Source organism: Myxocyprinus asiaticus, chromosome 22 (genome assembly GCF_019703515.2).
Source record: "Myxocyprinus asiaticus isolate MX2 ecotype Aquarium Trade chromosome 22, UBuf_Myxa_2, whole genome shotgun sequence".
Lineage (NCBI taxonomy): Eukaryota > Metazoa > Chordata > Actinopteri > Cypriniformes > Catostomidae > Myxocyprinus > Myxocyprinus asiaticus.
Window position 1 is genome coordinate 1,564,325 of NC_059365.1, and position 10,829 is coordinate 1,575,153.

At 36.9% G+C, this 10,829-nt stretch overlaps 1 protein-coding gene and 1 pseudogene across 1 annotated transcript in view; both read right to left on the reverse strand.

The window, feature by feature from the left end:
* Positions 1–1,532, reverse strand: part of LOC127413143 (integrator complex subunit 10-like) — a 27,248-nt gene extending 25,716 nt beyond the window's left edge. Inside the window, exon 1 of the mRNA XM_051650026.1 lies at positions 1,497–1,532. Coding sequence (XP_051505986.1) covers positions 1,497–1,532 — 36 coding nt within the window. The remainder of the gene's footprint in view (positions 1–1,496) is intronic.
* LOC127413145 (integrator complex subunit 10-like) lies at positions 593–10,411 on the reverse strand (annotated as a pseudogene).
* Positions 10,412–10,829: the final 418 nt, after the last annotated feature.

Below are 10,829 nucleotides of genomic sequence, written 5' to 3' on the forward strand. Positions count from 1 at the left end.
ACATTTATGCATTAGGTAGACATTGTTATTCAATGTATAATTTAATTTAGTTTTTTCAGGTTTTGTGTGTGTTCTCCCTGGGAATCTAAACTATGGTTTTGGGGCACCATGGTCTACCATATTAGCATGTCAAACGCTTCAACAGTTTGTACTGGACAGTGCAGTTTAGAGCTGTTTATCAAACAAGGTGTAAATATAATATTCTTACCTGCAAGTGTTATAAATATCAAACTAATAGGAGCATTTTCTTTCTGATACTTCATAGTTTGAATATGCATGCAAATATTGTTTTGATCAAATGGAATAGCTTCCTTTACTGTTCGGTCATTTTTGACCGAAATCAATATTTCTTGATTTTTTTATCTTTTCAACTGGTGACTTTTCCTCCAGTTGTCATCTGAACATACAACAAGAATTTGGACTTGATTCAATTTAAGTGGTCGTAAAAAAAGCAACTTTACTGTTCGAGGTCATAATTAACAGACCATAGGAAATGAATGGGAAAGACTAAAAAACAGAGCTTTTTTTATTTGTCAAATACAATCTATAAATCAGCCACAAGCCAACACACACATATGTAAAGTAAGGGGTGAGACTAAACAACTTGCAAAATGCAAAACATTCATACACACACACACACACACACACACACACACACAAATGAACTGGTGACACTATGACACGGAGCACTTTTTTTAATTTTGTCAAATACAATCTATAAATCAGCCACAAGACAACACACACAAAGTAAGGGGTGACTAAACAACTTGCAAAATGCAAAACATGCGCACACACACACATAAATGAACTGGTAACACTTTTGTCAAATAAAAATCTATAAATCAGCCACAAGGCAGAACACACACACACACACACACACACACATATATATAAATAAATGGGTGAGACTAACATGGTCAGAATGCAGAACACAAAACATACACCCACTCAAACACACACACAATAGTTTGATAGTGTCTAAATATATATCCAAATGCACAATTTTGTTTGTTTTTTTTTGGGGGGAGATTTTTCCCCTTTTTCTCCCAATTTGGAATGCCCAATTCCCAATGCGCTCTAAGTCCTTGTGGTGGCGTAGTGATTCGCCTCAATACGGGTGGCGGAGGACGAATCCCAGTTGCCTCTGCGTCTGAGACAGTCAACCCGCGCATCTTATCACGTGGCTTGTTGAGCGCGTTGCCATGGAGACATAGCGCGTGTGGCTTCACGCCATCCACCGCGACAACCACGCTCAATTCACCATGCGCCCCACCGAGAACAAACCACATTATGGCGACCACGAGGAGGTTACCCCATGTGACTCTACCCTCCCTAGCAACCGGGCCAATTTGGTTGCTTAGGAGACCTGACTGGAGTCACTCAGCACACCCTGGGATTTGAACTAGCGAACTCCAGGGGTGTTAGCCAGCGTATTTTACCACTGAGCTACCCAGGCCCCCTCAAATGCATAATTTTAAAATGTAGAATTACTTCACAGTAATCCAGGTGGCTGGATAGAACACTGCCGCCATCTACTGGCTATTATTGTCATAACATGATTTTCAAGTCATGTTATTTATTTTGTTTCCACCAGATGGCAGCGATTAGCCCCTAATACATGAGACATTCTCATATTTTCTTCATGTTTCAACTAGGTTTTTACTATAGTGAAGTTACATAAATTTGCTTATTTGCATGTGCAAATGATTAGTGATAATCCCAAAAGAACTGCATAATTTTATTGTATTTACATCAGGGAAGACGACATGTAACCATGTCTTTAAAAAAAACAGCTGTATGGTTGTATGGTTACAGCTGTATGGTTAATAGTAAAGTTAGCAGCCCTTCTTGATCAGAATAGGAGGGTTAAGATAAATTTGGGCTTTAATTGACATTGAATACATAATGCAATGACAAAAAGTAACAATAAGAAAGTTACTGAAAAATAAAGAGTAGTCCTCATGATTACCTCGCTACAGGAAAAATGCCAACAAAAAAAAAAACTATTTAGACAAAGTATGTTTTCACATTTTATTTCGAATTTTGTCACTTTTTTAAACTGACCGAGTCAAAGCAGTAAATGATAAATACTCCAGGAAACCTGATTAATGATCATCTCTGAGAGAAAGATCCGGAACCATAACCACGTCTCAGTTTTCCATGCTGTACAGATCTTGACGAACTCTGAAACAAACCGAGAATTCAACTCACAACCTGCACATTCGACTAGTAGCTGGTACTAGTATGAGACTGGACACAGGGAATTCACCATTGCAATTCCCTTTCATCACTTGCTTGTGTTTATTTGTGTTGTGTTGTGTTGTGTGAGAAGGAAAATACATTTTTGTCCTGCCATTTCTCTCAGACATATTGTAGGCAAGATCATAGTTTCAACACAAGCATGTTTTCAAGAATACAGATAGTCAGTACCAGTCTCCAGGCTCTGGTGTGAATGCAGAAGAATGTTCTAAAGTCTCAGACCAATTCATCATCTCTGATTTATTCACCATAATGTGCCTCCCTCTGCCTTTACTCAACAAATCCTCATCATCAGAGCTCTAGAAACACACAAACACACACAGTCTGAGAGTCAGCAGCGCTCTGCGCCACAAAATTTACCACATCCTGTATAATGTATTTTGAGGGGGCCTGGGTAGCTCAGTGGTAAAATACACTGGCTATCACCCCTGGAGTTCGCTAGCTCGCTAGTTCAAATCCCAGGGCGTGCTGATGACTCCAGCCAGGTCTCCTAAGCAACCAAATTGGCCTGGTTGCTAGGGAGGGTAGAGTCACATGGGTTAACTTCCTTGTGGTCGCTATAATGTGGTTCGCTCTCGGTGGGGCACGTGGTGAGTTGTGCGTGGATGCCGCGGTGGATGGCATGAAGCCTCCACACATGCGCTATGTCTCCGTGGCAACGGATGATGCGTGGATTGACGGTCTCTGACGCAGAGGCAACTGAGATTCGTCCTCCACCACCCGGATTGAGGCGAATCACTACGCCACCAGGAGAATTTAAAAGCGCACTGGGAATTGGGCATTCCAAATTGGGTGAAAAAGGAGGAAAAAAATACAAAAAATACCAATTATATGCTGCATGTGCTGAATAACATTTATACATTTTTTCTTGGCAGATACCTTTACCAAATACTTTAACAAGTAGTTAAAGGGCAGTTCATTTAAAAATGAAATTTCTGTCATCACTGGTCACCCTTGAGTCTGTATGAATTTTTCTCTGCTGTGGAACAAAAAAGGAGATGTTAAGCAAAACGTTTAGTCTCAGTCACCATTCACTGTCACTGTTTTTCATTCAATGTAAGTGAATGGTGACTGAAACTCCCTAATGTCTCCTTTTGATATCCACTGAAATAAGAGAGTCATACAGGTTTGCAACAGCTTGAAGGTAAATGATGACAATTTTCATTTTTGTGTGAAATATCTCATAAGTTACCTTTAAAATGGACGTTTAAAGTTGATAATATGTATTGAAAATGTTAACAGATTAAATTATGAAAGAAAACTGTGCTGCATAATTAGTTAAGATGTATACTGAAAACAGATTATATACTAAATATTAAATATACATACTATATTTTCATATTATGTATATTATTATTGTTTTGTATATTATTAAAAAAAATTTTTAAATTGATTCAGATGGCAGAGAAAACACCTGTATATGTCAGATGGAGCTCAAGAGAGATGGAGATGAGAGATATAACAGGTGTAACTGCAGCTGAGTAGTTCTGTTAGCTTTACAATTCTTGTCAAAGGTGATGTGAAATAAGGAAGCGCCAAGATTTGAAAGGCGTCAAAAGATCGCTCCAACCTCGCGCGTTTGCTAATTGTATCGTGTAATCGACCACTTTGTCGATTATAAGCAGGAGCGATAGTGTTAGCGCATCACTCGCTTACAGAGACGCAAAATAACGGCATTTGCATTTCTGATTAACAGGTTTATGAAGGTTTATACAAATGATACAATAATGTTTACATCTCACAGCTCAAATTCTCACCTGCTTCCTTTCTCTCCCTGCCAATCACAGAGCGAGCCGACCACGCCCACCATCTCCAGCAGCCTCTCCCACGGTTCCATCACCACTGACGACTTCTCTGACAGCCCGTCAATCACATGGCGCTGACCCCGCCCCCACCCTAGAGACTTCAGATCGCCCATTTCCTGTGAGGCTGAGAGAAATAACAAGCATTGGCTATGCTTGAAATTGCATACTACCATTATAATATTAATCCTTTAAGCTCTGAAAATATTTTTAAAGATTTCCTTTCAGTGGCATTCCCAAAATTAAAGGCTTATAACTCAAAAAAAAAAAAAAAAAAAAAAAAAAAAAAAACGAGGGTCAAGTGTTTTGTGTCATTGTAAAGAAATTTGTACATTTTTTTAATAATAGATTATGATATATTCTGAGAATAAGAAATTGCTGAAAAATCACAAAAAAGAATTTAGCCAAAAATTACTTTTTTCTTATTTTTCTTATTTAATAAGATGGCTCAGAAAAACTGATTTTGTTTTGTTCCCAATCATGTCAACTGTATCTGAGAAAAATGTTCTGTTGATACGACAAAGCAATCAAAAGTTATTGCATTACAAAAATAATTTATCATAGTGTCCAAAAGCCTCTCCAAACAAATAAAACATAAGAACTGTACATAAGAACTAATTACACATGCAAACACAACAATGACTAAAGGTTTGCATAGCATGCATACATGATTTTAGTAAAGAGAGTTCACAAATTGAGTTTCATTCTGTGTCATTTGAGTCATCATTGAGTCTGTGTCATGTATTTGGCGCCATCTCCTGGTGGTCATATGTAACATTGTGCTTCATGTGGATTATCTAATGATCTATACATCTGATTACCTTGTGTTTGGGCTCGTTTAAAAGATAATCACCACCTCTAAGTAATGGTATGTGATATTTTATGTTCCGTTTGCGCCATATAAGCAACACCAACATAATTGTCAAAGACATATACTTAGCTATTACTCACTATATTTTTGTTACTCACTATATATTCTGGTTGTATTCTACTCTTTGAGAGCTTTCCAACAACATATGACACATGACTATTTGATCAGTTTGATGTCTTTACTGATTGCAATAATATGAACACTTCTGATTTGTCTGCAAATTTCAAAACACTTGTTCAGTTTTGATCATAATGTCTACATGCATTGTAAAGTAGAACTTCTAAGCTTTTTGTGTAGGTCAAGACTGTAGTTATTCATATTTTGACAATTGTTTTTTTCTCGCAGGCCCACCGGCTTAAAGCGTTAAAATCTCCTTTTTTAAAACATTATTTGATAAGTCTAGCAAAATATAAACACTTTTTCTTACACAAAATAGGATTAAAAATGCAAAATAACTGGATGCTACTCACTGAATTAGCTCACTGTAACATGATGAGGTCATGTGACAACAATGTAGCACACTACTGTTTATTAACAATGTTTATTGCTGCACATTTCACACTGTTTTACATATATGATTTAAAATAGTAGGCATATATAACTGTAGTATGCAGTAAGTAGTTTGCTAGCAGTTCATTCGGAACTGAAATAATAAATGTGGTTGTAGTACATCCCGGCACTGTTATTGTTCCTCAATATTTACTCTCAAGTCACTCATTCATTAATCACAAAAGAAATAGCATATATTTACACTGTATCTGTCCGTCCGCTGAGGGCTTCCGTGTGACGTAACATATGTAAAACTCTGCTGCTTTGTGCATATATTTATACAGCAGACTGGCAGGAAGACACATTTCTGGATTATTCAGAATCAATGGTAGAACATCACATACTGAAAGAGAAAGACCGACAGAATGAAATAAAAGCAATAAACAACAACTTGTGGCTGTACGCTATTATACCGCAGATAAGGGGTGTTCGAAGGTAAAATCTGTGGTAAAATCATGGTAACGCTGTTCAACAATGATCCTGTGATGCTGTTCAACAAATATTTTTTAAATAAAATCACAAAAAATAAAAAGAAGTACGAAGGGAGTACAACTATGAAATATGAACACTTAAAATCTAAATAATATATAATTTTTTTCACATTGTGGTAATGAGAATTAAGGGTTACAATGTGTGTAGATTTCATAAAAATAATTTAACAATGTCTTTATTTTCTCTATGTAATATCTATATATACAGTTGTACTCAAGTTTACATACTCTGGCAGAAATTGTGGCACTGATTTTGAAAATATGACTGATCATGCAAAAAAACTGTCTTTTATTTAAGGATAGTGATCATATGAAGCCATTTATTATCACATAGTTTTCTGGCTCCTTTTTAAATCATAATGATAACAGAAATCACCCAAATGGCCCTGATCAAAAGTTTACATACCCTTGAATGTTTGGCCTTGTTACAGACACACAAGGTGACACACACAGGTTTAAATGGTAATTAAAGGTTAATTTCCCACACCTGTGGCTTTTTAAATTGCAATTAGTGTCTGTGTATAAATAGTCAATGAGTTTGTTAGCTCTCACGTGGATGCACTGAGCAGGCTAGATACTGAGCCATGGGGAGCAGAAAAGAACTGTCAAAAGACCTGCGTAACAAGGTAATGGAACTTTATAAAGATGGAAAAGGATATAAAAAGATATCCAAAGCCTTGAAAATGCCAGTCAGTACTGTTCAATCACTTATTAAGAAGTGGAAAATTCAGGGATCTCTTGATACCAAGCCAAGGTCAGGTAGACCAAGAAAGATTTCAGCCACAACTGGCAGAAGAATTGTTCAGGATACAAAGAAAAACCCACAGGTAACCTCAGGAGAAATACAGGCTGCTCTGGAAAAAGACGGTGTGGTTGTTTCAAGGAGCACAAAAAGTAAGATCTTTGTCCTCTTGTGCACTTGCAAACTGTAGTCTGGCTTTTTTATGGCGGTTTTGGAGCAGTGGCTTCTTCCTTGCGGAGCAGCCTTTCAGGTTATGTCGATATAGGACTCGTTTTACTGTGGATATAGATACTTGTCTACCTGTTTCCTCCAGCATCTACACAAGGTCCTTTGCTGTTGTTCTGGGATTGATTTGCACTTTTCGCATCAAACTATGTTCATCTCTAGGAGACAGAATGCGTCTCCTTCCTGAGCGGTATGATGGCTGTGTGGTCCCATGGTGTTTATACTTGCGTACTATTGTTTGTACAGATGAACGTGGTACCTTCAGGCGTTTCGAAATTGCTCCCAAGGATGAACCAGACTTGTGGAGGTCCACAATGTTTTTTCTGAGGTCTTTGCTGATTTCTTTTGATTTTCCCATGATGTCAAGCAAAGAGGCACTGAGTTTGAAGGTAAGCCTTAAAATACATCCACAGGTTCACCTCCAATCAAAAGCTAACTGGCTAATTGTCTAAAGGCTTGACATCATTTTCTGGAATTTTCTAAGCTGCTTAAAGGCACAGTTAGTGTATGTAAACTCTGACCCACTGGAATTGTTATATAGTCAATTAAAAGTGAAACAATCTGTCTGTAAACAATTGTTGGAAAAATGACTCGTGTCATGCACAAAGTAGATGTCCTAAACGACTTGCCAAAACTACAGTTTGCTAATATTAAATCTGTGGAGAGGTTAAAAAATCAGTTTTAATGACTTCAGCCTAAGTGTATGTAAACTTCTGACTTCAACTGTATTTGTTTGCTTCTTTGATTTGAGTAAAATAGGACCAGGACAATTTATTGACGGGTTTCGTGAGAATCACCCTTATCATCCTTTTATAACAGCTTTAAGTGCAATGAATTTAGATTCGGTACTATCCATTTAATAATAAACAACAAATTCAGAATTCCCACACCTATGGAAGTATATTAATGACAAATATCTTTGAAACAAAAAAGCACACTGAACTGCATAAATGTTATAAAAAAAATGAAAAAAAAAAGAAAAAAAAAACCGAATTTTTACGGGATGCAATTTCTTATGGTTTTACATTGTATTTAAACTGTGCATTTTTTTATTTTAAAAAGTTTTAAGCACTGTTAATGCAATAAGTTTATTTTTCAATTAGTGCAATTCAGAAATTTGTCACTAATATACTTCCATACACCTTGTTAAAAAAAAAAAAAAAAAATATATATATATATATATATAGAGAGAGAGAGAGATGACAACTGTTTACCAAACAACTTCCTAAAACAGTTGACAGGCGTGTCCAAATTCTCTACACTCTCCGCCTCTAAGAGTGACTCTCCTAAACTGACCTGAGGGAGAGATAAAGGGGTCAGAAGTCATACAGGGTGTGCATTCAGTGAAACAGGTGATTCTATAGTGATAAGCATGTCACTCACTCCGTGTTGAACTACAGACTCTGGAAATCTCTTCTATAACAGCAGCAGCATCTCAGCTTTCTCCAGTGCGTTGAAACACTGTTCTGTGGCCTTCAAGAGCATCTTACACTGGACAGGACCGGGAAGAGTCTCAAAAACACCTACAAACACACAAGAAACCAATTACTGAGGAATCTATAATGCAAACATAGATTTATCTCAACAACAGTACGCGATAAACACAAACACACACTTTAGTGGCATCTTTCACCTTTGAGAAACTGTGCATGTTTGTCCTGACTGTCATTTTGTAAAGCAGCCGTTATCACAGCAATCTCACGCCAAACCACCGGCTGGTCCGGGAAATTCATGAATCTATGCACCAGGAAGCACCAATAAAAACATAACCAGAATCAATTAAAACATCATAAACCAACATCACAAGGCAATGCACAGTCAGTTAATTTATATACTTACATGTCATAAAGAGTCTGCTGGCAGATGCCATCTTCTCTGCGTTCCGCTCGATGCTGTACATCTCATACTGCACAGAAGAATATGACAACGCACATCAGACACTAAAACCATCTGCAAACACAATGTTGACGATGCAAAACCTGCATAGAGGAGGAAATAGTTATCATGCATACAGCCCTCAGCACGTCCTAGGTTAGGCATTAGGACATGGAGTTACATTTGTGCCACTATTCTGCGTGCACAAAAAATTATCTGTGTGCACAAGATGATATTTTGAGCATGCAAAAAAGTATTTTGCACACAGAGTGGGTAGGAGTAGAAAGCAAAATGTAAGAATTCTGAGCAAATTCACATTCAAATAAACGTTTGATTTTGATTTTTGTTTGCTAAAATGTTGACATTGCTTTACAAAGCTGCATTCAAATAACTTTTTGTGCACTCAAAATATCATCTTGTGCATGCAGAAATTTTTTTGTGTGCTCAAAATATCATCTTGTGCGTGCAGAACACTTTTTCTTGCACTCAAAATATCATCTTGCACATGCAGAGCATTTTTTGCGCACTCAAAATATCATCTTGCGTGTGCAAAATAACTTTTAGTGCACTCAAAATATGATCTTGTGCATGCAGAAAATTTTTTTGTGCACACAAAATATCATCTTGCTCATGCAAAATAACTTTTTGTGCACAAAATATCATATTGGGTGCAGAAAATGTTTTGTTCACTCAAAATATCATATTGTATGTGCAGAAAAAAAAAATTTGCACTCAAAATATCTTGTGTGTGCAAAAGAACTTTTGTGCATTCAAACTTTCATCTTGTGCGTGCAGAAAAAGTTTTTGTTCACTCAAAATATCATATTGCGCATGCAGGAAATTTTTGGTGCACTCAAAATATCATATTGCATGTGCAGAATTTTTATTTATTTTTTTGCACTCAAAATATCATTTTGCGCATGTAAAATAACTTTTTATGTGCTCAAAATATCATATTGGGTGCAGAACATTTTTCTTGCAACCAAAATATCATCTTGTGTGTGCAAAATAACTTTTTATGCGCTCAAAATGTCATCTTGCGCATGCATAACATTTTTTGTGCGCTCAATATATCATCTTGCGTGTGTAAAATAACTTTTTGTGCCACAAAATTTCATCTTGCAAGCGCAGAACATTTTTGTGCACTCAAAATATAATTTTGCGCGTGCAGAATTGTGGCACATATATAATTCCATATTAGGATTGTTATCTGTATGCAAATATTCGTATTATATGTTTGTATGCAAACAGACCTTCATATGCATGAGGGCTATTAGGTGTATGCATACAGAGAGTCATGCATGAGGACTGACGTCATCCATATGAATTACGTGTGCAGTGAGGTCATATGCATGACTATTATCTGTACAGTATATTAAAGTTTGTGGAGTACAGGATCATCTGCATATATGAAAAAATACATATATAAATAATTTATTTATTGTCTGTATTATGCTGACGTCTGTGGAGTTGAGGTGTATATACAGTATATGATGTACACTAACGTAATGTATGTTTTCACTTGTATGTTGAAATCTGTGGGGTAAAGTGTGCGCGCGCGTTTCACCAGAAACTCACAGTCGCCCTGCGCGGACATCTGCTCAGGTGAAGGAGTTTAAAATAAAAACACTTCAGACGACCAAAAACATAAAACCACTGACTGAGAAAAACCGGAGAACGATAGCAGGGTAACAACAACACTGGCAGGGAGTTTCACTTCCGGGAGAAAACGAAATCATTTCAAAATAAAAGTCATCATTGACAAACGGACAGTCATGAAAGATAATGAAAGCATGTTTTAGGTGGTCAGGAGGGAGCTTAGAATTAACTGTACAGCATTTTTTTTTCTTCATTTTATTCAGGGGTAATTTCAAACTGTGTCCTAGGGGGGTTACAAAATTAAGTGGATTTTAATTAATTCCACTGACTCCAGTCTTTTGAAGCCGTTCACCAAATAGATTCGTTTGTGCTTTTGTAACCGGTCCTGTTCAACCTGCTCCGAGTGGGATTCGAAC